At 55.2% G+C, this 26299-nt stretch overlaps 2 protein-coding genes across 8 annotated transcripts; both read right to left on the bottom strand.

Annotated features, from left to right (window-relative positions):
* Positions 1–320: 320 nt before the first annotated feature.
* Positions 321–6633, bottom strand: ODF4 (outer dense fiber of sperm tails 4). Of its 5 annotated transcripts, none has more exons than XM_025864236.2 (5): positions 6594–6633; positions 5696–5906; positions 1287–1460; positions 872–1006; positions 321–680 (listed from the first exon to the last, which is right to left on the bottom strand). In XM_025864236.2, exons 2-5 carry the CDS (start codon positions 5856–5858, stop codon positions 496–498), a joined length of 657 nt encoding a protein of 218 aa, XP_025720021.1. In that variant the 5' UTR covers positions 5859–5906; positions 6594–6633; the 3' UTR covers positions 321–495. The 5 variants fall into 5 exon arrangements, with proteins under 5 accessions (XP_025720021.1, XP_073737609.1, XP_073737606.1 ...); XM_073881508.1 differs by lacking the exon at positions 6594–6633 and adding an exon at positions 6457–6589; XM_073881505.1 differs by lacking the exon at positions 6594–6633 and having other exon boundaries at positions 5696–6450.
* A 6649-nt stretch (positions 6634–13282) lies between these two features.
* Positions 13283–24017, bottom strand: ARHGEF15 (Rho guanine nucleotide exchange factor 15). 3 transcript variants are annotated; one of them, XM_025864260.2, is made up of 16 exons: positions 23906–24017; positions 21362–22014; positions 20511–20843; positions 20247–20301; positions 19429–19487; positions 19113–19324; positions 18830–18990; positions 18543–18695; positions 18323–18452; positions 16975–17049; positions 16763–16855; positions 16506–16666; positions 16254–16406; positions 16012–16094; positions 15796–15900; positions 13283–14927 (listed from the first exon to the last, which is right to left on the bottom strand). In XM_025864260.2, exons 2-16 carry the CDS (start codon positions 21963–21965, stop codon positions 14776–14778), a joined length of 2529 nt encoding a protein of 842 aa, XP_025720045.2. In that variant the 5' UTR covers positions 21966–22014; positions 23906–24017; the 3' UTR covers positions 13283–14775. The 3 variants fall into 3 exon arrangements, with proteins under 3 accessions (XP_025720045.2, XP_073737773.1, XP_073737774.1); XM_073881672.1 differs by lacking the exon at positions 23906–24017 and adding an exon at positions 23381–23426; XM_073881673.1 differs by lacking the exon at positions 23906–24017 and adding an exon at positions 22195–22325.
* Positions 24018–26299: the final 2282 nt, after the last annotated feature.

Genomic DNA, 26299 nt, shown 5'->3' with positions numbered 1-26299 from the left:
ACTGCCCTTCTTTAGCTGGGTTGGGACTATCATGAGCTTCTTTGAAGGTACCCCCTGGCTCTAGAAAATGGTCCTTAGTTTCTCCCCAAACATATCTTCCTGGGTACTTCTCCCTCTTCCTTTCTTTGGGGGTGGGGTAAGGGTTTGGTGGGTGGTGGGTGAACAAAACTCCCGTGTGCTATGGGAGAGATTGGGCACTTCTGGGAACCAAAGGGTGCCAAAAGTCTCCTGAGGAGGAACAATTGGGAAACAAAGTTGTTCTTTGTCCCTCCCTCTCCTCCTTCAAGTTGTTGTCTTGTCTCAACAACAGCCAGACATGATAAACAAGAGACCATTTATTCCCCATCACCCAAACAGTAAGCAAGCAGGAACAAGGAGGAGAAGTAATATCCTCCCTCTCTAACTCCTTGCAGTGATGAAGGCCACCCGCCCCCCAAGGCTGTGAGAAAGGATGAGGACAGGGATGCAGATGAATGGGCAGGATTTCCGACAAGGTTACGGAGATGCCTTCTTTTGCTCAGGATCCGGGACTTCCCTCTGGGTGACAGAGGCATGTGAGACAAGCGGCTTCTTCAGCAAGTTTGGTAGCAGGCGGGAGCGGTTGCTGCAGAACTCGGTGCCACAGGGACGGTTCATAATCACCCTCCAGAAGTGTTGGTGGTTGAAGTAGCAGAGGGCTGCTGGAAAAGCACAAAGGGATGGGGCAGAGGAAATTTGGAGAACCAGAAGAAAGTGGCCAGCGAGGTGAGGCGAAAGGGAAGATAAATCCCTAAGAACATGTCCTTGGGGGTTACCAGCCCCCCTCCCTGCACACTTCCTCTGCCCCGAGCCACCCATGTCCCCTCCTGCCCAGGGCCCTCAGGCCACTCACCACAGGTGACATAGAGGACAAACACCAGCCAGCCTGTGAAATAGCTCCAGCCGATGGGGATTGATAAATTCTTCTTCAACTCAAAGATCCAGAGGTTAATAGGGAACAACATCAGGGTGAAGAAAATAAGGATGACTAGGAGACAGGGACAGGAGAGATCTTATTCTTACCTGAGGACCCCACAGAGATTCTCCCTCATCTGCTGGGATACAGCCACAAACCACGATCAACCCCTCCAACCCCACCTCTCCAGGGAAGAGGAAACGGTGGAGCTCAGTTCTCAAGGACCACCAGTTTTGTTCAGCCACCACCCACCAAACCCCTACCCCACCCCCAAAGAAAGGAAGAGGGAAAAGTACCCAAGAAGATGTGTTTTGGGAGAAACTTAGGAGCATTTTCTAGAGCCAGGGGGTACCTTCAAAGAAGCTCATGATAGTCCCAACCCAGCTAAAGAAGGGCAGTCTCTGAAGACCAGGTAGGTACGGCAGGTGCAACCAGATGGTGAAGATAAGGCCCAGCACCAGCGCCAGCCAGAAAGTTAGCATGGCCACCCCGAAGATTGGGTGATTTGTCCACAGCTTAAAACTATCTGGAGAAAATGAGAAAACGGGACGAACTTAGGATTCACAAAGGAGAAAAAGTATATCATAGAATGACATGAGAAAAGGTTAACTAAAGAAATGCACATTTCTAAAAAAGATTTATCTATTTGAGAGAGAGAGAGAGAACTTGCAGGGGGAGGGGCAGAGGGACTGAGAGAGAAAAACCAGCTGACTCCTCACTGAGCACGGGGGACCCAATGCAGGGCTCGATCTCACGACCCTGAGATCAGGACCTGAGCCAAGATCAAGAGCCAGACGCTTAACCGACTGAGCCACCCAAGTGCCCCAGAAGTGCACCTGTGAAATTACAATGAAGTATCACTTTCACTCATTAAATAAGCAAGGATTGATATGGAGATTGTTTGATAATCCCAACCATACGAAAATGAAAAACAGAGGACTTGGAGTGTGATTCTCAAAAGAAGAAATACAGAAGTCCCATATACACATGAAGCTCAATACAAAGAATTGCCAAGTAAATGTGATTTGTTAACCTATCAAATCAGCAAAGATCAAGACAAAATTGATGACACCTGGTATAGGAAAGGATTTAGAGAGAAGAGGTGCTCTCACACATTACCACAGGTCAGCATTTCCAATGAGTGACCTGGCACAAAATATCAGAAATAATGTAAAAGGTTAAGACCCTTTGACTTGGCAATGCTTCTTGGAATTTATGGTAAGGAAATAATCCAAGAGCAGCACTAAGTCTGTGTGCAGGGATCTTCTCTGCACAGATACCTATATGTCCAAGGAGAGATTTGTTAAATGTATTGGACCCATTCGTTGGATTATTATGTGTTCATTAAAAAATGACATGGGAGGGGGACGCCTGGGTGGCTCAGTCGTTAAGCGTCTCCCTTAGGCTCAGGTCATGATCCCGGGGTCCTGGGATCGAGCCCTGCGTCGGGCTCCTTGCTCAGCAGGGGAGTCTGCTTCTCCCTCTCTCACTCCCCCTGCTTGTGTTCCCTCTCTCACTGTCTCTCTCTCTCTGTCAAACAAGTAAAATCTTTTTTTAAAAAAATGATATGGGGGCACCTGCGGGGCACAGTCGATTAAGCGTCCGACGCTTGGTTTTGGCTCAGGTCATGATCTCAGGGTTGTGAGATTGAGCCTCGTGTCAGGCTCTGCACTCAGCAGGGAGTCTACTTGAGATTCTCTCTCCCTCTCCCTCTGCCCCGCCCCCTGACTCTCTCTCTCTCAAATAAATAAGTAAATCTCTTTTATTTATTTGAGAGAGAGAGAGACAGCAAGAGAGGAAACACAAGCAGGGGGAGTGGGAGAGGGAGAAGCAGAGTCCCCGCTTAGCAGGGAGCCCGATGTGGAGCTCGATCCCAGGACCCCGGGATCATGACCTGAGCCACAGGCAGATGCTTAACAACTGAACCACCAGGCACCTCTAAATAAACCTTTTTTAAAAATGATATGATAGGGCGCCTGGGTGGCTCAGTTGGTTAGGCAACTGCCTTCGGCTCAGGTCATGATCCTGGAGTCCCTGGATCGAGTCCCGCATTGGGCTCCCTGCTCGGTGGAGAGCCTGCTTCTCCCTCTCCCTCTGCCTGCCTCTCTGCCTACTTGTGCTCTCTCTCTATCTCTGTCAAATAAATAAATAAAATCTTTAAAAAAAATAAAATAAAAATGATATGATAGATGTTTATCTCCAAACAGAAGATGTCACGAAAGAAACAAGGAACCAGGAGTAGGGGGCTCCCTTCGCTGTGTCATCTTTTTTTATTTTATTTATTTATTTATTTATTTATTTATTTATTTATTTATTTGACAAAGAGAGACACAGGGAGAGAGGGAACACAAGTAGGGGGAGTGGGAGAGGGAGAAGCAGACTCCCCTGCTGAGCAAGGAGCCCGACGCGGGGCTCAATCCCAGGACCCCGGGATCATGACCTGAGCTGAAGGCAGACGCTTAATGACTGAGCCACCCAGGCGTCCCCCATGTCACCTTTCATTTTGCTTCCATTTCCACTCCATTCACATACTACCTAATCAAATAAATCTTAAATATTCATGATGTTATAGAAATATTAAGGACAGGAATAAATACCTAGAACTGCAGAGGGGAGTTTGCAACACAGAGCATGGAGAATTGTGGTTTTGAAAATATAAATATATACATTTATCAAAATACAAATAAATATATGTTTATTTGTATATGTGTATTTGTATTTATAGATATCTCATACACACACACACACACACACACACACACACACACACACAAGAGACTGGAAGTAAATCCATTGGCAATGCCAACTGTGATTATATCTATATAAGCAAATTTTAGGTCAGTTTTATTTTCTTTCTTAAACGTTCCACATTTCCCACAGTAACTAACTATGCAACTAACTTTTTTTATCAGAAAAAATTATCTATTTATATATTTAGAATTAACAGTTGTTGCCAACAAAGATACAATAAAACCAGCCTTCTTGTGCATTGTTAGTGGAAAGGTAAATTGCTATCACACTTTTTGAAAGCAACATGGAACATTTTATGAAGAACCTTAAAATATTTAACTCTTCCATCCAGTAAAGCCACTTTGGGAAATCAATACCAAAGAATTAATACTAAACACAGAAAAAAAAAGTCATTAACAAATTTTGTTTCTCCTTCTTTTTGCAAATATGACATTGAAAAATAAATTTTACCAAGAATAGAAAAATAAAATTCAAGTAAAAGATGACAATCTATTTAGTTGATATATATATCTATTAACTTATAATTGGGAAACATTTACTGCATCTCATAAAGATAAATTTCCTTAGAGATTTTTAAATTTTTATAAGATTTTATTTATTTATTTATTTGAGAGAGTGAGCAAGAGCGAGAACATGAGTGGGGAGAGGAGCAGAGGGAAGAGGGAGAAGCACGCTCCCCGCTGAGCAGGGAGCCCAACGTGGGGCTCATGGGGCTCGATCCCAGGACCCTGGGCTGAGCCACCCAGGCGCCCCTAAATTGTTTTTAAATAATCTCTACAACCAGCATGGGGCTCAAACTCACAACCCCGAGATCAAGAGTCACACCCTCTGCCTTACTAAGCCGGCCTGGCACCCCAAAGATAAATTTTTAAACAATATAAATTGAATACTTAAAATATTTTAAAAGATATAAGGTTATTTATGAAGAATGAGTACAGCTGTGTGAGAACCGTTCAAAACTTGTTAAAAAAAATTTTTTTTTAAAGCCTAGCAGAAACTTGAGTGCTTGGGGCTGGTCTTTGAGGAGCTCGGTTGGAGCAAGGCAGGTGCCTCCGTGAGTCTTGGAGCCAGACACGCCTGTATTAGAATTCTAAACCTGCTCTCTTTGTAGGTGAAAAACAGTCAAATGTTGACCCTCAGCAAGGTACTTTATCTGAGTCTCAACGTTGTCATCTGAACAGGAAGGGTGATCATCCCTATTCCTTAGGGTTGGTTGAGGATCTATTGAGCAAATAGAATAAGTATGCAATAAATGATAGCTTTTTGTTTCCCCAAATTTATTGCGAGAAAGATGCATTTCTCTCATAATGGAAGAAACAAGAGCCGCGTAACTTTTATTTTTATTATCTTTTTACTGTTAACGAGAGTGAAGACACGGAATGGGGATCACGGAGCTAGAAGGTTCTGGTTTCGCACAAGAGCTGAGCAAGGAGGCCCGACGCTGGGAGGTGCGGGAGAGCATGGAGTACTGAGTTCAGGAACTGGCCATGAAGGGGCCGCGAGAGGCTGGGAAAGAAGGAAGGAGGAAACCAGACCCGAAAACCCAGAGCGGGCCCAGAAAAGCAAGGCCTGAGGCAGAAGGGAGGAGAAGGGGCTGGGACCAGGGCCGGGGAGGGAGAGCGACCTGGGGGCTCCTCCTGAAACTGGAAGCTTGAGGTACACAAGCCTAGAGGAAGACAATCCCCACCTCGCTGGGGCTCTTCTCCCCATAGAACAGGGGGAGTTGTGTGATTAAGGAGTGATTCACCGGCACTGAGAGTCCTCGCCCCTCGCAGCCTTGTTATAGCCACAGACCAGGCTCTGAGTCTTCGCAAAAGCAATGGTCTGAGTCAGGCAAAGCGGTTTGGACAGAATGGATGGGGGCAGGAAGACCGGTCCTCGGTGGTCTCCTCCAGTGAAGCCCTCCTGCAGGCCAGATCACTGGGGATGACCCGAAGGAGGGGACAAGGGCACGGAGTGACCAAGCCAGACTGGAGCCCTGGGGTGGGATGGGGGTGGGGAGGGTCTCACCATTCCAATTTTCTGAGTTGGAACAGCTCTTGGATTTGCAGATCCGCAGGGGCCCCATGGACATGATGTGAGCGGCCGTGTAGATTCTGGTGCTGACATTGGTGGGCCAGCGCTGGTAGAAGCGGCTTCGAGAGAGGCACAGCCATTTCTTGGAGAAGACCATGACCAGCAGCAGGGCAAAGGCAACCAGGCTGAGCTCTGAGGCCAGGACCTGCGCTATCCAGCGGGAGCTGTGTGTAATTCTCCACCACAGGGGCAACATGGAGACCTTCCGGGGCTCTGAGCTGTAATCCCTGAGCGCCTCACGGCTACTTCTGGGCTCAGACAGTGAGTTCTTTACCCACTCTTCTTGTTCCAGACTTCCCTCTGCCCCATCCTGCTTCTCAGCACCCGACTTCCTTTCCAAGTGTCTGGTGCTCATCCCTTCCTCCCCCTGACCCCGGGAACTCATCCCTAAAGTCCCCTGCCCCCATCTTGAGCAACCCCTGCCTCCCCCTCTCCCCTCCACCCCATCTCCCCCTTCTCTTGCTGGGCTCAGGCGTCCCTCATCTTCTAAATATTTCTATCCAGCAGAGCACCCGGCGCCACAGCAGGGCCTGGGGTCTGGGAAAGAACAACCCATTCAGTAGGACAGGGCCCCTAACTGCCACGGAATATTCCTGAGGGGTGGGGGAGGGGCCCACCGTGGCAGCCCCACTCCTAAGAGCTGTGGTTTCTGAGGGTGTCCCCTTCTCTTCCTAGGTCCTCTCCCCTGACCTCACCCCCAAATGCTGACAGATGGAGCAGGAGGGAGAAGATGCTTGTCCCCAGGGAAACAGCCTCCCTCTGTTGTGCTTTGGAAATGTCTTCTTCTCACTGCTTCACCTACCCCCTTCCCCTCCCTCCCACCTCCACTCACTTCCGGTGGACAGTTGCCATTCCCTTCCCTCTTCTCTGTACTTCCCTTCTTTTTCCCCTCAGCACCGGAAGGGGAAGGACATAGGATAAGGCCGGGCGGGTGTCACACAACCTGAAATCTTTCTTTTTTTTAAGATTTTATTTTTTTGAGTAATCTCTATACCCAACGTGGGGCTTGAACCCACACAGTGCCGAGATCAAGAGTCGTGTGCTCTACCGACTGAGCCAGCCAGGTGCCCCACAAGCTGAAATTTTTTTTTTCCTAACCTCCCTTTAAGTTACAGGAAAATAGATCTGAGTCACCTGGGGCAGCCTGATTATAGCGGCTTCTGGGAGAGGAGAGACCCTGGGAATTCTCCTGAGGAAAAAGCCTCTCGGATTTGGGATGTGAGTTTGAATCCCACCAGAGTTGGCTTACTCTGTGGAGGCGGTGATACGTGTGGTTAAGGACACAGGCTTTCAGGGCGCCTGGGTGGCTCAGTCGGTTTGGCTGAAGGGAAAGAGAAAGACACAGAGCCTAGTGGCTCAGTCGGTTGGGCGTCTGCCTTCGGCTCAGGTCATGGTCCCAGGGTCCTGGGATCGAGCCCCGCATCGGGCTCACTGCTCGGCGGGAAGCCTGCTTCTCCCTCTCCCACTCCCCCTGCTTGTGTTCCCTCTCTCGCTCTGTCTCTGTCAAATAAATAAAATCTTAAAAAAAATTCTTATGATCCCATGAATGTATCAGATATGGTTTTTCAAAAGGTAATCAAAAATCATCTAAGAAAGGAAATGCAATCTTAGTGATTCCTAGGTCTGCAATGAGGGCTATTTATGTAGTCACAATATACAAGGTAAACACTGTTAATTGAGTTTCAACTTTTAGAGTCAACAGATGGACAAAGCATGGAAGACTTAACTATGGCTACAAGAGTAAACATAGCTGTTATCAGCCTATATGCTGTCCACGTAAACGTTTAGAAGAGGTAAACGGGCAGATGGAAGGAGAAGAGGGCTGAAGGAAGGGTGGCGGCGGGGGGGCGGGGTACCTGACAACAGGGTCTTCACAGAAGGCTGTGCAGGATGTGCACTGCACAAGAGCCCACGGCCGGGCGGTGGGGTGAGTGAGTGAGAACTGAGGTCCAGTCTGCATTCTGCTCAATAAGGGACACCCCTCTAAGGGGTCTCCATTGACCGGGAGGAAGAGGCGCTTTGTTCGATATCTCGTAAAGGTGCAACCGCCCCCCAAGACAACCACCCCAACATCTATTCAGAGGGGCTGCCTTTTAACCACAAGTTCGGAGGCACCAGGGTGCCTTACAGGCTAGCCGCAGTCCCGGCCAACAACGTGACTGCATATCAGTGGAAGTTCTCTGGTTGCAAGCACCAACGCAGACTGACTAAGTTAGGCAAAAAGGAATGTCTTGGGGCAATAGTGAGTGAACGCAGACTCAGACAGGAAGCCGAACGTCCACTCCAGGAGCCAGGGGAGCACGGGGGAATCCTCTGCAGGAACTGGCCCCCCCTGCTCACTGCTTCCCCACAGTGTACCCCACCAACCTCCTGCATCCTTGTCTATTCGTGATCGGGATTCCAAATCTCAGAGTCTGCCTAGCCTCAACTGGGTCACCTGTCCACCTCTGGGTGGGAAGGAGGATGCCCTGACCGACAGCCCACCAGAGCCACACGGACTTGGAGAGGGACAGTTCCCCAAAAGAAAGGAAGCTGAGCAGTCAAAAAAAAATGATAATGTGGGGGCACCTGGCAGGCTCAGTCAGGGGAGTTCTCAACTCTTGATCTTGGGGTTGTGAGTTTGAGCCCCGCATTGGGTATAGAGATTACTTATTTTAAGATTTTATTTATTCATGAGAGACCGGGGACGGGGGGGGGGAGGCAGAGGCAGAGGGAGAAGCAAGCTCCCCACTGAGCAGGGAGCCCAACGTGAGGCTCGATCCCAGGACCCTGGGATCACCACCTGAGCCCAAGGCAGACGTTTAGCCGATTGAGCCACCCAGGTGCCCTGGGCATAGAGATTACTTAAAAAAATAAAATAAAAAATAAAAATAGTGGCAACTCGCCGGCACATGGACAGAGTGGAAGCCAGAATGGAGTGCAAGGCTGGGAGCTTTCCGAAAAGGAAAGTGCTCACTGTCCCACCTGACGGCGTGGACGCCTGGACATCCCTATGGGACAATAGCCTCTCAGTGACCAAGGGCAGGGCCGACCTGGAGAATGTGGACCCAGACTCAACAAAGGCTTATTTGTCACTCCTCAACGGTCCACAGGGACTTGCTTTGCTGCCTGCACAACACCCAGAAACAGCCCTACCCCAGGCAGGCTCACCCTGTTACACACACACCAGTGCGCATCTCCTTTGCAGTGAGCTCCCAGGCCCCTGACGTTGCCAGAATATGTCAACGACCAAAGTCCATGAGCAGCTGCGAGATGGCTTCCCTTTTGCGCCTGTGAAAGTCATTGTTGGTTATTCTTCAAACTCTAGTGTGTACTAAGGACCCGGGCATCCCGTTACAACGCAGAGGTCACAAGTTTCTAGCTGGTGCCTGTGCGATGGTCTGATGATAACATGCTGAGGAAATCTGGGTTGCCGGGCTGCCTTCCCCAAAATGTCCTTTGACCTGCAGAGTTTGGATACATGGGGAAACAATGGTGTCCCACTTGCTTGGTTCTGCCTCTACCGGAAACTCCATTGCCTTGTATATACCAACTGAACAAATAGAAAAACACTGTGCTTAAAACAAACCAAGATGTAACTGCAAAATTAAGAATTCCTGCTCTTTGAAAAAAACACAGTTACCAGAATGAAAAGGCAAGCCACTGAATGGGAGAAAATATTTTCAAATCACATATCTGATAAAGGACATATATCCAGAATATATAAAGAACTCTCAAAATGCAGTAATGAGAAAATAAACCACCCAGTTTTTTCAAAAGCTGAGAGTTTTGAAGAGAAACATCACCAAAGAAGATACGCAAATGGCCAATAAACATTTGAAAATATACTGAGAATCATTAGTTATGAGAGAACCAGAAATTAAAACCACAAGGAGGGGTTCCTGGGTGGCTCAGGATTGAGCCCTGCATGAGGTCCCCTGCTCAAAGGGGAGTCTGCTCGGGATTTTCTTTCTCCCTGCTTGTGCGCTCTCTCTCTCTCTCAAATAAATAAATAAAATCTTTAAAAAAAAAAATTAGAAACAACCCAAATGTCCCTCCACTAAGAAATGGACAAACTCTGATATATCCATACAACGAAATATTACTCAACAATAAAAAATAATTAAGTACATGGATGAATCCCAAATACATTAAGCTAAGCGAAAGAAGCCAGATTTGAAAGGCTACCTATTGTACGATTCCATTTATATGACATTATAGAAAAGGCAAAACTACAGGGGACAGAAAACAGATAAGGGGTTGCCAGAGGCTGGAATTGAGGAAGAGGTTCACCACAAAGGGGCACAGGGGAATTTACAGGGGTGATGGAAGTCTTTCATTTCTCAGTTGTGGTGGTAGTTACATGACTATATACATTTGTCAAAAATCTCTGAACTTTACACTGAAAAGGGTGAATTTCTCTGTATGTAATCTGCACCTTAAAAATATACACTAATGGGGCGCCTGGGTGGCTCAGTCGTCAGGCATCTGCCTTCGGCTCAGGTCATGATCCCAGGGTCCTGGGATCGAGCCCCGCATCAGGCTCCCCGCTCGGTGGGAAGCCTGCTTCTCCCTCTCCCACTCCCCCTGCTTGTGTTTCCCTCTCTCCTGCCTCTTTCTCTGTCAAATGAATAAATATGCCTGGGTGGCTCAGATGGTTAAGCGTCTGCCTTCAGCTCAGGTCACGATCCCAGGGTCCTGGGATGGAGTCCCGCATCGGGCTCCCTGCCCCTTGGGGAGCCTGCTTCTCCCTCTGCCTCCCTCTCTCTCTCTGTCTGTCTCTCATGAATAAATAAATTTAAAAAATCTTAAAAAAATAAAAAATAAATATATATATACTTTAATAATGTATAGAAGTGTTGAATCACTGTCTTGTACACCTGAAACTAACTCTGTATGTTAACTAAAATGGAATTAAAATTTAAATAAATAAATAAGAAAACTGCAATATATATTTTCTATATTGTACTTTACATATTATACATTTACATATATACGTATATAAAATACAGTTTTTAAAAGGAGGAGAAAAAAAGATTATATTTTACAAATAGAAAAAAGGTGACTTCTGTGCTCTCCGGAGGGCGAGTTGCATAATTCCCACCAAGATTTACGTTGGTTCTTCGCAGAAGGAAGGGTGGGGCAGAGGGTCGTGCCCAAGAGCTCCATCGTGATGAAGGAGGGGCTGGTATGTCGAGCTCCTGCCAAGGCCCGGAACCACAGTGGGAGATGGAGACAGAGCGGGGGCGCGAGCGGGGCCCCGGTCGGTGGCGACGGCCCGGGAGCCCGGGGAGCAGGTGCCCCGCACGCGCCCGCAGCCTGCGCCTCAACCTCTCAGGGGCTCCTCGGAGGGGGCGGGCGCCGCGAACCCCGAGCCGGAACCCGGCCACAGGATGCTACAGGGCCCACAGGCGGGAAGCCGTCCTAGCGCCGCAGGGGCGGGTCCGCGCGGAGAGCGGGGCGGAGCCGGGCGCGGAGGGGCGGGGCCGAGATGGGGCGGGGCCCGGACTGGGGGCGGGGCCAGTCACTGAGCTCGAAGGCCCGAGGGGCCCGGCCACGCCCCTGAGGGTGCGGGCCTTCCGGGCGCAGGCGAAGGGCGAGTTCGGGCCCCTCTGCGCTCCCTAGGCCTGGCCAGAGGCGCTCTGAGGCCGCTGGGTGGGGAGTCCCAATCCAAACTGGGCGTGCTGGGGGGCGAGGTCACGGGCTCGCCAGACCGGCGGAGGAGCGGTCGGAGGACACGTCGTCCTGCACCGGATGGGGGTGCCTGCCTGGTGCACGGGCCAACCCTGATAGCAGGAACCATCACCATCACATACCCCTGTACCTGAAGAGAGGGAGCCCTGCGAAGAAGAAGGGAGGAGAGAGAGACAAGCTTTCGGGGGTGCACAGCCAGCCGGGCTGAAGGGCTCTGGAAAGGATCCCAGGGAGGTGGGAGGGCCCAGCGGGGCTAGGAGAGAGGGGAGAGCTAGCGAGCAGGCTGTGGGGAGAAAGGGGGACAGCTCCTCTCATCCACCTGTTGCTTGTGGTCATGGCTGTACCCCCGTGCGCCACGACCGTGTTGACCCGGAGGCCATAGAAGGGCCAGCCCAAAGCCCCGTCAGTGCCCTGTTCTGTCTTCCTGATCGGTCCACTTCCCAAACATGGAGGTCACAAATATGAGGGGCAGGGCTGTAGGTGGAGAAAGGCCTTACTGACTCACGGAGAGAGACTCCCAGCAGGGGCCCATCTTCCCCCACTCTGTCCTCTCCTGCGCCTTTCCTACACCTGTGACAATATTTGTTTCTTCCATCCCCCCGGCATGACAGAATGTGAAGGAATGGGGGTAATGGGACATTTGTACCTACTACCCTCACCGCCGCGGGTACCACCTCTACCACCTCCCCGCTATTCTGCCCCCTCTGTCTTCCTTCCCCCGGCCCCATTCCTTCCCCCATCCACTCTCCCTGCGTGCTCGTGCACGGTGGTCCTCATCCCTGCCTTCACCCCTCCCCCCTGTGGCGGTGCCGCGTGCCCCGCCGCCCCCTCCCCCAGCCTGCAGAAGGCAGACCCCTCCAGGACTGCACAGACACGCCCAGGTCACCCCCGAATGGAAAGACGTCTCTAAGGTAACAGAAACATAACAGCCCCCTTCCCTCCCTGCCTTTTCTGTCCCTTTGGGGACATGTGGCTGCATTTTATGTGTCTTTATGTCCCCAGAACGACTCTTGTCTGCTCTCCATCTCCCCATTATCCTGGCCTCAGGACTTCTGAACTGAAGAATGGAGGCATCCTTAGGGGCAGGAACGGGGGAGGGGGTGAGGAGCCGGGAGGGAATGTATAGAGGGCACCTGTGTAGCTTTGGGGCGGCCTCTGCACCTGTCTGTCTCTCGCAGGATCTCAGAGGAAGAGGGGAGCATAGTGGGGGCCGGGAGGGGCTCTCCCACCACCAGGAAACTTGAAGGGAGCTCCAGCTCCCTCCCATGACCACTACCTCCTCTTCCTGGACTTCAGTCCCCCTGTTGCCACCCCTAGAAGGCTTTGCCCAGACCTCCCCAGGGCTGCTTCCTTCTCGTCATTCCCAGAATGAAGGCTACTTGAGGGCAAGACCCTTGTCTTTTCCAGCTCGGCATCCCCGCGTCCTGGAACAGGGCCTGGCGCCTAGAAGGCCCTCGATAAACAGGTGTAGAATTGAATTGCACTGAACAGAGATGCTTGGCTGGTCAATAAAGGACATTTACTGCTGCCTGTCTGTCCTCTCGGTCCTTCTCGCTCGGAGCTTCGTCCCCTGCTGGAGCCCCAGCCCTACCTGGCCCTGGCCCTGCCCTCCTCCCCAGCCCACAGGAACACTCTGCTCCAGCCTCTGCAGACCCACCACCACCTAGACCCCTAGATCCCTCGGGAACTAGGAATGGGCCAACACACTCGGGCCATGCTCCCGGTCTCCAGGCCCCAGTCCCAGCTCAGCTGAACCTAGCTCTCAAAGAACCTCTTTCCAAGCAGCCCCACCACCTTACAAAGCCACATTTGGAAACTACTCTTCCTTGAAGCACGCACTCCCCTCAGTACAGGTCCACCAACATTTATTGAGGGTTTCTCATATGCCAGGCACTGTGCAAAGTCCTGGGTGGCCAAAGGCCAGTCTCTTTCTCCCTCCCGGCCTCCCAGAGTCCTTGCACCTCCCGTGGCCGGCGTGCAGTTGCTTTTCTGGGCCAACTGCCATACGTGAGCTGAAGGGACAGTGTGACGGGCCCAGCTCAGGGAAGGCCTGGTGCCGGGCCTAGGCCCTCGGTCACCACCGACTGTCTGCCCTGCTCTGGCTCCATCCCTCACCCCCTTCTGGTATCCCACGGGGCACTTTCTTCTCTGGAAGGAGATGCTCTGGAGGGCACACACTGGGCCGCCACACTGGCTCTTTGTTCCCTCCCCACCGGTTGGCCCAGTGTTGCCGTGGGAGGTCCAGGATGAAGCCCGGAAAGCCAGAGAGGCTCCCCGGCCGGCCCGCGATCCACAGCTCCTGTTTCTTCCCCCAAACCTAGGGCCCAGAGCCAGTGTGAAGCCCGAAGCTGAGGCTGGATGAATGACCAGTTACAGTTCAGATTGGAGGCCAAGGTTGGGGCAAGGAAGCTTCAGGGGGCTTCAGGCCACGGCCACTGGCCATCTTCAGTCCCTCGGGCTCCTCTACCAGGCTGTCTGGCTGATCCCCAGCAGCACCCTCCAGCTGCCATGGACCCCTGGCCCAGAACTCAGGCTTCTCATCCCCCACTCGGGCCTCTGGCTGCCAAGCCACACTGAGGACATCATGTCCGCTGGAGCTCAGACCTCCTGTCTTCTTGGAGAGAATAATAGGAAAAGCAGGGGGTGAGGGAAGAAATGGAGTGCTCAGTCACCTGGGAGGGGGCAGGACCACACACACAGCACGTTCAGCAGGACCCCCTTCCCTGATACCTACAGAGACCTAGGGACACACGCACCGATTCTCTGAGACACACCCTCTGGATTCTTCTAGAAGAGAGGAAGGGGCTTGAGAGGGCACAGGAGGCACCCCAGGAATGGAATCTACCGCTTCCCACCCTCAAAGGGCAGGACGGTCATTGCTATAGAACCAAACAGGGGCCCCACGGCTCTCGGGGGCCCAGACCACCATCTTCTGTGGCTGGATGTCCCTGCTCACTGCTGTTGGCTCTTTTACCCTGGGACTTTATCTCCAGCGCAGCCCTTTTTAAAACTTTATTGACCTAGCTTCTTAGTCTTCCTTGGCTGTGAGCGGAGCAGGGATACTCATTGGCCAGCGGCTCTGCCAGCTCAGGACCCATTGGCTGCCCTGCACCAGGCCTCTGTCTCTATTGGCCACCCACTCAAGCCATCCTCATTCTCCTTCGCGGGGGGGGGGGGGGGGCGGGGGGAGGGCTCCGACGGCCTTTTCTCATTGGCTGCCTTCTCCTGAAGCTCGGTCCCTATTGGTTGCCAGTAGAGGTAGCGTTTCCACTGACAGCGAATCCAATGGATGGATGAGCTTTGTCCTCTCCGTGCTGAGCTGCCCGACGTCCCAGCCTGCGCTAGGGTGGGGGGGCACTGGGGGAGCCTGAAGAGGGCCCAACAGCCTCGAGGAGCCTCTGGTGCTGGCGAAGGTGCCTCCTCCTTTCGTGTTCCCCTGTGACTTCGCACACCAACTGGGCCGGGAAGGCCCCAGGAAACCCCTTCAGCCAGCCTGGGAAAGAGAGACAGGGGCCCAAGTGGAACCAAGGCAGGGGAGAGGTCAGGAAGGAAAGGAGGTCCCATGGGGTCTAATGCCCGAGGGTCCCAGTGAGTGTGGGGATTAGTGGAGAAGCCTGCAGCGTCAGGAGAAACGACATCAGAGGCGGAGGCCACAGCAGCAACAGAGGATGGGCGTGCCTGCAACGGCCGCTCATCTCCCTCAGAGGGAGAGCCGGAGTTCCTACGGGAACCTAGGAGGACCCCCATGGTCTGGTCCCCATTACCTCTGGGACCTCATCTGCCCCTCTCCCCTTCTTTCATGCCCTCTACCACACTGGCTTCCTTACCGTTCCTCAAACACACTGGCCACAGGGCCTTTGCACTGACTCCTGTCTGGGCTCTCGGACACTCTTCCCCCAGACACCACGTGCCTAAGTTCTTCACCTCTGTCAAGTCACTGCTCACACGGTGCCTCCTCACTGAGGGGCACCTCGACCTCCCGATTTTAAATTGTCATCCTACCCAACCCTGGGACTCCTGACCTCCTTGACTCCGTTCCACTTCTGTTTGTCCACAGCACTTAAAACCCTCAGACACGCTGTAGCATTTACTTTTTTTTTTTTTAAAGTATTCTCTGCACCCAAAGTGGGGCTCGAACCCATGACCCTGAGATCAAGAGTCGGATGCTCCAGTCAGGCGCCCCCATATCATTTACTTATTTATATCTTGTTAATTCTTTATTATTTCTCCTCCACTGGATCGCGCGCTCCAGCAGGGCAGGAATCTTTGTGCGTTTGGTTCACAAGGCCTAGGATGGCGAGCAGCCCCTCGGAGGTGCTTAATAAAAATTCACTGAATGAATAACTACAAGAATCTCTCACCTTCGGGGCTCTTGTGTGGGTGCTTGCGGGGAGCCCTGGACTCCAGACTTCGTCCCTCCGTCCTGGCCAGTGCAGAAGGCTCTGAACACAGTTCCTGGGAACAGTCTGGTTGGGGGTGAGTGACATGCGGTGGGATCAAGACTCTTTGTAGCTTCTCCCCCGTCTGCCCCGGAAGCCTCGCGTTTCCTTCCCTCCTCCCCTCTGGGGGACACTCACCACAGTCCTCATAGATGGTATCCGGGGAGCAGGGAAGGGGGCCCGGGGTCGGGAAGGCTCCCAGCCAGCGCTGCATGTCTGATCTGGTGGGGACAGAGGGAGGGGTCACGTTTGAACCAGGAGGGCCTTCTGAGGGACAGACAAGGGCTACAGAGTTGCGAGATTGAGGAGGAGGAGGGTGCTGGGCTCTGAGAAGCCGAGTGAGGGTCCCAGGGGTGTTTTCTGAAGGAGACGCAACTCACAGGGACGAAGCTTGCAGGAGCCGGTGGGTGGGGCGGCCCTGGTGGTTGCTCAGAAGGGAGAGGCGGAAAGTGGGGGGTCCAGATGGGTCCGGAACCTGTTGGGCCTGGACCAGGGAGCGATGGGCATAGTCCAGAACTTGTAGCCGCTGCCCGCTGCCCAGGGAAGAGGCAGTTCAGAGGGAGGACAGGGATCCAGCTGGACCCCTCCTCCCGACCCCAGCCTGGATGCCCTCCCCCGCCCCCGGGACCCACCTCTTGGGCTGAGTGATGAGCAACAGGTCACTGAAGAGCAGCAGACAGAGGGGGGTGAAGCGGGGGCGTGAGGTGAAGAGCACACCCCCCCTCCGGCACCCTAACTCGGTCAGCTCCCCCTGCAACTCCAGGCGCCTGGACCAGGACACCAGGGGCAGGGCCTGTGAGGGAGCAGGGGGAGGTTCCGGCTTGTTGCAGCATGGGGGGGGGGGTAGGGGCGGGGGAAGGGAAGGTGGGGGGCAGGACAGGGGGCCAACCTTGACTTTGTGAAAGCGCAGCCTCTGGGTGAGCCGGATCAGCTCCTCGGTCTGCTTCATGCGCCCCACCTCAGCGCTGCAACGCTCAATGATCTGGGGTCAGGGGAGCCGTGTCACCCACCCCTACTCCCTTGCACCCCTACCGCTTCTCCCTACCGCCCAGGCCCGCTCTCTCCGCCCCACCCCAACACCACAGCATCCCCCCTGCCCACCTTGCTGACAGCACCCAGGGCTTTCTGCGCATTCTCCTGGCGGCTGGACCCCTCCTCAGTCTGGCGCAGGATATTCTGGGGACAAGGAGGGGCTTCACTTAAGAGGACCCCACCTGGCTTGACAACATGCTTAGTCTGGGTTCACAGGGCTGGGGGACCAACCTCAACGAGGCAGAGAGACGTCACCACTCACTGCACAACCCTGAGCACCTCAAGTGACCTCCCTGAGCCTCAGTTTTCCCCATCTGTCAAATGGGGATAATACCCACCTAGCTTACCAATAGCACTGTCGTGAGGATTCAATGGGGTAAGTAGACATAAAGTGCTCCGCATAGTCCTTGGCACATGGTAAATGCAAATAAGAGGGTTGCTATTGTTTTAACCACTATCAACCACAACTCTTAGCACCAACAATAGAGCAGAGTGGTTAAGAGTGCCCGGATTCACATTTTGCCTCTCTCAGTTATTATCCGCATGACCTGGGGCAAGATACGTATGCTCTCCGTGCCTTGGTTTCCCCATCTATCAAGTGGGGCCAATAGTAGTTCCTACCCACAGTTGTTGGCAAGGTTCAACAGGTACAAAGCACTTAGAACCATGCCGAGGACGGGGCACTCAGGAGCCCTTTAGCTGCTAAGATTAGTGTTATGACTATTAGGTTGTCTACACTGGGGATACACGAGGCTGAATAGGATACGAAAATGCTGATAACCTAGATGGGGACTCCTCACACCGAGTCACCTGCATTGGGTCACCTGGTTTAGGGAGCAGTTTCTACTTTGCCACAGAAGAGTCTTTCTCAACCTGACCCCACCCCCACTCCCCACTCTGCCTATCGGTCTGCCGAAGAGCCTCTTTAGACACGTTTTCCCTAAGTGTCCCACCCACCATGACATTTTAATAACACAGATATGTTGCGTGTCTATCAACGAGCCCTCTGGAGTACCACGAAGTACTACTACCATAGCGAAGATTTCTGTACCGCCAAAGAACTAATTTTTGCCTCTTTGGGAGTGACATCACCGCCGCCACCGGGAAGGCACGCAGTGGGGGAGCCCAAAGACCACTCCCCACATTCCCCCTGAGATTGAGGGAGAGGAGGGGACCTGCCCAAGGTCACTCAGCCAGGTCGTGGCAGAGCCAAGTCTAGAGCTTGTGTCTCTAGCCAGGGGGCGCTTTCCACTGCCCCCAGACTGCTCCCTGAGACACTGCTTAGCTCCACGTAGCTTGGATTGAGAAGCCGGGGCAGGCGGCCCCCGGGAGGAGGGGAGAGTTCCCCAACGGGGCGGGGCGGGGGCAGAGGGGCAGAGAACACCCCCCGTGCCCCCCCCCCGCCCAGCACAGGCACCTGCAGCAGCATGCGGAGCCGGGTGATGCGCTGAAAAGGCAGCAGCAAGAAGGACGGCAGGGGCAGCCGCTCGCACTTCGGGAGGCTCTGCAGGCGCCGAAGCTCCGCCGAGAAGCGCACGTTCGTGTCCCTGCGGAAGCCGTCCACCTCGAGGCCCTGGACCCCAGCCCTGCTCCCCAGCTTCCTCCCCGACGCGCGGCCCCGCCTCCCGCACACTCACATAAGGCGACTGTAGGTCTCCTCCTGGTATTGCTGGTTCCGCACGTAATCCACATACACCGAGAAGGGCCCCACGGCGTGGTCGTGCACCACGTCACACAGGTCGCTGATGTGGGGGGAAGAGCGCACGCGGGACAGGAGCGTCCCTAGAAACCTGAGAGGGGGTGCAGAGAGCCAGGTCTCCCAGGTGTTCCTGCGAAGAGCTGGATGCTAACTGGGCGCAAGGAAGGGAAGACCCGGGACAAGCAAAAAGCTAAGGATGTGCTGCGAGGACAGGGCCCCACTGACCGCTCGCTGACTCCCTGAACTCGCTGCACATTAGAAAAGAGGGTGTGGTGGTCCCGGGGGGTCAGCGTGTCCCGGAGAGCCTGGCTCAGCACGAAGGTGTCCGTCAGCAGCCGCAGGGAGCGCAGGTAGGAGGCCTCGGATGTCACCACCTCGAACAGGCTCTGAGGAGGAAGAGCTGCGCCGTAGTGGAAAGCCCAGCTCCCCGACCGGCGCAGAACCCAGGTCCCACCCCCCCTCCCCTGTGCCAGCCCTGCCCGAACGCCCCGCCCCACTGCGTGCCCACCTCCTGCATGCGCCTCTCCTGGGGGCTGAGCGTGTCCAGGAGTCCACTGGCTCGCACGGCCGGAAGCTCCTGCCACAGTGTGTTGCGAGGCCCAGGGGGCCGTGCGAAGGTGGGAGCTTCGCCGGGATTCGTGGGGGAGGGACACCCATCCTCGCTGACACCCCAGAGCTCCTCAGACAGCACAGCTGCTCGATAGTTCTGGTACAGGGGCTCTGGGGAGCAGACGGAGCACATCAGGGAAGGCCAGCGCCCCGGGACCCTTCCCCTGGGGCTTGCTGGTCACAGCAGGGAGCCCCCCACATCCAGAGGCCCTCACCATCCTGCAGGGGCAGCTCCCAGTTCTGCTCCTTCAGCTCCTCCAGCCCCTCCTTGTCCCTGTGGAAAGGGATGGAGTGCCCCAGAGCCACCACTGTGACACACCTGGGGGGGGGGTTTGCTATTCACACACTCGTGTAAAGGAGTGCACAACCCGGAGGCAGGTTGTATGCGGGGACCCTGACCAAAGCAGACAGACAAAATGACTCAGGCGCCTGCTCCTGGGTGGGTCCCGTCCACTCCTGCGATCTCAAGCCTCTCCCGTTGTCTCACGGACGAGCCATTGTCTGCGATGCCCTGTTTGTGCCTCGGGGACACTCGGGCGTGATCAAGCCCAAGCTCGCTCCTCCCTCTCTGTCCTGTTCAACCAAGCTACACACCCAGGAGAATTCACACCAGCGATAAGCGAATGGGCCTGCCCTTGCTCCTCTAGGGGTGCTGAATCTAAAATGATTGACAAGCCCAGATGACACAGAAGAGGTGTTCCCGGTGCCAAATGGATTTGCGGGCAGTGGCTGCAGAGGGAGGCTCGAGCTGGGGGAAGTCAAAGGGAGCACCTGCCGTGCGCCGGGCTCTTTACCAAGATGACACTCAACAACTCGGTGAGGTAGTTGGCGTGCTTACCCCCATCCACAGATGAGGACACTGAGACCCAGAAAGCCCAAGTGACTTGTCTAAGGTCACGCAGCTGGCAAGAGACAGAGCTGCCTGTCTCTGGAGCCCTAGCCGTTCTTCACCCCACGTTCGGGAAGGTGGGGTTGAGCTGGGCTGATGCTTCGTCTGCTCTGGGGTAGGAGTAAGGGTGCGGGGCTTTGGTACCTGCCCTCCATTGTTGCCGGAGGAGTGTTCTGAGGAGCTTCATCAGGATTGTCCCCTGGAGAGAGATTGCCCAGAGTGAAGAGAACAGACCTCCAGAATCCCCAGCCCAGGACTCCTGACTCCAGCCCCAGTAGAGCCGCTTACTGGTGGAGGAAACCAAAGCCCCCGGGGCCTGTTGGGGGTGGTAGTCCGTTGGCTTTTAGTCCTCTCTACCTCCAGCCCTCCCCTCCCCAGCCCAGAAGCCCGCTCCCCCAGGCCCAGTACCTGCTTGGATTCCATCTTCGGAGGGGGGATCGAGATCTGGCTGGGGGGGCTCCCCGGAGACGGTGGTGTCCTGCCTGACCCAAGTTGGTTTGGGGGCTTTGAGGGGCGGCAGGAGTTTGCGCTCGGCTGTGGAGCGGTAGGATGTAAGGACCACCGGGGGGAGACTGATGCTTGGAGGGCTGGGGCGGGAGCGGGAGGCCCGCAGTGGGGAGGCGCGGCAGAAAACCCTGGGGCCATCCTCATAGCCGCCCACGGGCACCCAGCGGAGCTCGAGGCCCGGCCGGCCTATGTGGCAGACACAGGGGCAGCAAGGAGGGCAGGCCAGGGCAGCATCTGTGGGAGACACGGGAGTCCTAAGGAGGAGGCCCTTGGGGCCTGGCCCCACCCTGCCCAGGCCCCCTCCCTCCCCTGAACCCTTCCAGCAGGGGGACATGGCAGTCCAGCCCCAAGCATCTATCTCCTCCACCTGCCTGTCTTCAGACCCCAACAAATAGGGAAACCAGATTTTCCAAACATGAAATCCATTTTTAAGAACACAGCCTCTGAGGGGCGCCTGGGCGGCTCAGTTGTTGAGCGTCTGCCTTCGGCTCAGGTCAGGATCCCAGGGTCCTGGGATCAAGCCCCGCATCGGGCTCCCTGCTCCGGCAGGAGCCTGCTTCTCCCTCTCCCACTCGCCCTGCTTGTGTTCCCTCTCTAGCTGTCTCTCTCTCTCTGTGTGTCAAATAAATAAATAAAATCTTTAAAAAAAAAAAAAGAACACAGCCTCTGAAAGCACCCAGTCTTAAAGCACTGAAAAACAAAGAAAATGAGTGAGACGGAGCCCACCCCCCGGGGCTTCCCGACGCACTTACCCGGAGTGCCGTTCTCCTGGGACCCACTCCCCGCAAGGTTGCCCTGTGGAGCCTCTCTCTCCCCGTTCACATCCGCTGCCCCTTGGGGACTCGGCTCCAGGGCCTCCGCAGCCTGGACCCTGCTCTCAGTCCCCCATTCAAACCTGCCAGCCAGTCTCCGCACAGTGCCTGGGGCCGAGGCAGAACCACCCTGGGCGGGGACCCCAGGTGTGGGGAGCAGGGGCAGAGTGTGTGCCCCGGAGGGTTTGGGTGGGGGGACTGGAGACCGGGGAGCAGGTTCTGGGGAGACGGAGCGCCTGGACGCGGGACTGGGGGTGCTGGAAGGCGAGTCTGGGGACGTTTGGGAGTCGAGGCTGGCTTTAGAAGCTGATGGAGGCAGGAGGGCAGGGGGTTTGAGGGAGGAGGCAGGGGGCTCCCAGTGGATGGGGGTGCACATTGGGGTTGGTGCATCATTGGAGGTGAGGGCAGGTTCTTGTGGAGAAGAGCCATTGTGGTGGGGTCCTGGGGACTGGGCGGCCCGGGGGCGAGAAGGGGGGCGGGGGCGGATGATCCGAGGGGGTTTCTGGGTAGGAGGTGTTGCTGCAGGAAGAGACTGGGCTGACATCTCCCTCTGGGCTCTTCAAAGGAGTGGGGTACTCTGCTGGAGTCATCCCCTGAGGAAGAGGGAGGGAGAAAGAGACCCTTAGTGCCCCCCAGCCCCGTAGGTAGACTGAGGCCTCTGAGCAGAAACTGTTGGCCAGCAAAAGGGGCAGGATGTCAGGGCCAGGAGGGAAGGCTGGTGCCCTCCCTCGGCTTCTCTCTCATCTCCGCTGTCTCCGGTCCTCACCACTCACCCCTCCTCGCCTCCCGGCCTGCATTTCTGTCTTTCGGCTTCTGCTGCCAGAGTCAGGCCAGAGGAGACCGTGAGCCCGGCTTGGGGGCGCCCCGCTGGAGACCCAGGTGTGGGGGGCGGGTACATGAGAACTGGAAATGTAAGGGACATCGGGCTTGCCCTGTGGTCAGATGCGTCCAGCTGCGGAGCTCTGTGTGCGTGCATGTGTGTGCGTGTGTGCGCGTGTGTGCGCGTGTGCGTGCATGTGTGTGCGCGTGTGCGCGTGTGCGTGTGCCATTTGCAGGGCTGCCGTGAGATGTGCTGAGAGCATCGCGCTCTGAGCAGACAGGCGCGGGCGAGCAGAGGCTGCTGGGCGGGTGCGGGGCGCAAGGTGGGGTGCGCGGGGGCGCGTGTGCGGGGCGCCGTCTGCCGGGGGGTGGGGGGGGCGCCTGGGCCGCCGTGTGCGCAGGCGCGCCGCGCGAGCCTGGGGTAGCGAGGGATGCATCACTATTTCCCTGCTCCAGCCGGCCCTCCGCCCCCCATTTCCCAGTTCCTCTCTCCGGACTCTCCCTTTCCGGATTATTTTTAGTCTCCTTTTCCTGCCCTGAAGAGTCCTGGAGCCTCTGACCCCAAGAGACCAGGAGGCCCCGGGCATGGTCTGTCCTGCCCCGTCTCCATCCCTGCCTGCCCGCCCCCCACCTCCAATCTGGTCCCAGAGGCCCCAGGGGCGGCCTGGGTCCCGCCAGGAGGCCCGGTCGGTGGTCGGGAGCCCAGCCTGAAGGTGAGGACCAGTGGGGCCCGGACACCCGCCTCTGGGCTTCACCTCCTCCTGCGGGCAGGCGGCGGCAATCCTGAGCAGGCTGCGGGGCCAGGGCGGTGCCCCCAGACTCCGTACAGGAGTCGGCAGGAGGGAGACTGAGAGCCCTCCAGGCCCCAGACTGGATTCTGGAGAAATGATGCCGGGTGGGGGCTGGGGGCAGTAGCCTGCGAGTCTTAGAGCTCAATGGCCTCTGTGTTCTGGCAGGAAGTTCCTTAGGTGGCCCGGCCTGTGGCCTCACTCGCCCCCCCCGCCCCCCGCCGGCTCCTCCCCAGCCTTGCCCCCCTCAGGGATCCCTTCCCCCTACCCCCAGGTACCTGCGTTTACTTCCTTTCCCCCCACCCACTCGGGCCTCTCGCAGGGACCCAGGTGCTCGGCCCCACGCACTCACCCTTCAGTCCTCTCCCTCTGTCACCTCCCAGGGCTGAGTGAGTAGGGGCAGGAAACAGGAATCGGGATCCTCCTCCCAACCGGACACCCCCCCCCCAAACCACACCACACTCCACATGCGCACACTAGGGCTCTGGAAGATGTGAGGGACCCAGGATCCCAAGGGTCCGGAGAAAGGCTGAACCTCAGGCCCCGAGCGTGGGCTGTGCTGTATGCGCACGTTCTGTTTGCACCGCTGTGTAGACTGGGGTCTGGCGGGAGCTGCGGTGACCACGGGGTAGCAGGAGCACAGGGCTGGGGTGGCAGAAGGCCCCCGGCGTCTAGACACCTCTGTGTCAGCTGGGGGATGGTGTGTGTGTCCCCCCACGACGTGTCTGACCCGCTGTCCCATACCTCACACCATAGCCTGTCCCTTTAGCAGCTAACCTGTCCCCCTGGGTGCGAGCCAGTCCATTATTTCACACCAAGGCACCCCCCCTCCAGGATTCTGCCCCCCTAACTCTGCGATAGTGCCTCCTGAACTTACCTTTTCTTTCTGGAAGCAGTTTCTACTTTCAGCTGGTCCTGCCGACCCCTTGGAGCGAGGAGTGTGGGGCCAGGTCTCCGAATGTCTGTTCCTGTGTTTCTGGGGCGGGAACCGAGGGCCCAGATTGAGATCTCCACAGAGGAAGCCAGTTCCTCAGCCCCACCCGGCCATTGTGTCAGGCGTCTGTGCATGTGTGTTTGTCGGGGGGAGGGCAGCAGGGGGAGAGGGCCCCGGACCGGGACGGAGATCTGAGACCCGGCTCCTCCAGGTGGGTGCGTGACATTTGTTGGGACCCCCCTCCTGCTCCTGGTTCTCAGTCCCCCTCTCTCTGGGTCCCAGCCCCTGACTCTCCCTCTCCCACTGGGAGGCTTTGATTTCCATTCAAGATGGATAGTCAGCACCCCTGGGGCTGGGTGGGCAGGGGACCCTCTCACCCCTAATTTGCTCTGTGCTTGAGGAGCTGAGTCCCCAGGGCTGGGGGTGTGCCATAAAAGCAACTGAGGGGGTGAAACGAGCCACACCCCAGCCTGGATGCAGGTTAGTGGGAGGAAGATACAGGGCAGTTTTGAAATCTGGGGGCCTCTGCCCACGCCCAGGTGCCGCTCTTTCTAGGTCTTCAGGTGCGCGCGCACACGCACACACACACACACACACACACACACAAACAAGACACTGGAAAGAAAAGTCAGAAAACTGGGATAGAAATGTTTGAACCCCTTTCTCCTCCAAGCGAAAGGCAAAATTTTCCCAATGACCAACCTGGCACTACCCGGTCTACCCTCCGCCCTACCCTCTGCTCGCAAGCGCCTTTGCCCTGGCTGCCCGTGCCGCCTGGAAGCCCACCTCCTGGACGTCCCCATCGGGGAGTCCTTCGTCTCTTCAAGCCCCTGCTCAGAGACCACCTTCTCGTGAGACCTGTCCCACCACTGGAAAATTGCCGGCCGCAGCCCCACACCTCATTCCAGCCCTGTCTTCTTCCCCACGGCAATCATTCCTCATTACATACCAAAATGTTAGGGCGCCAGGGTGGCTCAGTCGGTTAAGTGTCTGACTCTTGGTTTCAACTCGAGTGGTGATCCCAGGGTCATGATGTCAGGGTCGTGATCTCAGGTTCACGGGATTGAGCCCCAGGTAGGGGCTCTGCGCTCAGTGGGGAATCTGCTTCTCTCCCTCTCCCTCTGTCCACCAGCCCCGCCCCCCGCTGCCCGCTCTCTCTCTCACTCTCTTTCTCAAATGAGTAAAGAAATCTTTTTAAAAAATACCAAAATGCTTACTATTAAATTGATAAATTATGTTTATAGTTCATTAAGTTTTCATGGAAGCTTCTGGGATACCTGTGTGGCTCAGTCGATTAAACGTCTGCCTTGGGCTCAGGTCATGATTCCAGGGTCTCGGGATCGAGTCCTGCATCAGGCTCCTTGCTTGTGCTCTCTCTCCCTCTGACAAAAATAAAAAAAAGTAAGTGTCCTGGTGGCAGGATCCTTATGTTTTGTCCACTGACGTATCCTAAAGTTCTGGAACAGGGTCAGGCATGTAATAGGTGCTTAATATTTTAGAAACTGAACCAAACTGAACTGAATTCCCCCTATAGCCCACTAGTCCCCTGACTCTCCTTCCCTACAGACCATTTCCACAACTCTCTTGATCCCACTGGTTTCCCACCGCACACACACACGCACACACACACACACACACACACACACACACCCCAGGACCAGAAACCCACCCTCCCAGCCCTCACCTCTAGATCCTTTTGGGATACAATATCTTATTCATTTTGATACTTATAAAAATAACATTAGGGGCACCTGGGTGGCTCAGTCGGTTGAGCTTCTGCCTTCAGCCCAGGTCATGATTCCGGGGTCCTGGGATCAAGCCCCGTGTCAGGCTCCCTGTTCAGTGGAGAGCCTGCTTCTCCCTCTCCCTCCGACCCTCACCCCTGCCCGTGCTCTCTGTCTCTCAAATAAATAATCTTTTTTATTTTTTTAAAGATTTTATTTATTTATTTGATAGAGAGAAACACAGCGAGAGAGCGAACACAAGCAGGGGGAGCGGGAGAGGGAGAAGCAGGCTTCCCGCGGAGCAGGGAGCCCGACGCGGGGCTCTATCCCAGGACCCTGGGATCATGACCTGAGCCGAAGGCAGACGCTTAACGACTGAGCCACCCAGGAGCCTCACAAATAAATAACCTTTTTTAAAAAATCACAATAAAGAAGATAACCCAAGAGGCACTTGGCTGGCTCAGTCAGTACAGCCTGTGACTCTTGAACTTGGGGTCATGAGTTCAAGTCCCACATTGGGTTTAGAGATTACTTTAAAAACTTAAAAAAAAAAAAAAAGATATCCCCAAAGTGCTGGTTATTAGCTGCAAACATGAGTGGCATTTGGCACTGC

This window comes from Callorhinus ursinus, unplaced genomic scaffold, assembly GCF_003265705.2.
Source record: "Callorhinus ursinus isolate GAN/ISIS: 27379988/994484 unplaced genomic scaffold, GSC_fseal_2.0 scaffold43, whole genome shotgun sequence".
NCBI lineage: Eukaryota > Metazoa > Chordata > Mammalia > Carnivora > Otariidae > Callorhinus > Callorhinus ursinus.
This window is presented reverse-complemented; position numbering and strand designations above follow the sequence as displayed.

Excerpts from the sequence above, each read along its gene's own strand:
- ODF4 (XM_073881505.1), bottom strand. The coding sequence starts at position 6,146 with ATGAGTTCCCGGGGTCAGGGGGAGGAAGGGATGAGCACCAGACACTTG. Across the intron at positions 1,007-1,286 it reads TATCATGAGCTTCTTTGAAG|TCATCCTTATTTTCTTCACC; the intron begins GTACCCCCTGGC and ends CCTGTCTCCTAG. Across the intron at positions 681-871 it reads TGTCCTCTATGTCACCTGTG|CAGCCCTCTGCTACTTCAAC; the intron begins GTGAGTGGCCTG and ends GTGCTTTTCCAG.
- ARHGEF15 (XM_025864260.2), bottom strand. The coding sequence starts at position 21,965 with ATGTCAGCCCAGTCTCTTCCTGCAGCAACACCTCCTACCCAGAAACCC. Across the intron at positions 16,856-16,974 it reads CCCTGGGTGCTGTCAGCAAG|ATCATTGAGCGTTGCAGCGC; the intron begins GTGGGCAGGGGG and ends CCCTGACCCCAG. Across the intron at positions 15,901-16,011 it reads TACCATCTATGAGGACTGTG|ACTGTTCCCAGGAACTGTGT; the intron begins GTGAGTGTCCCC and ends ACCCCCAACCAG.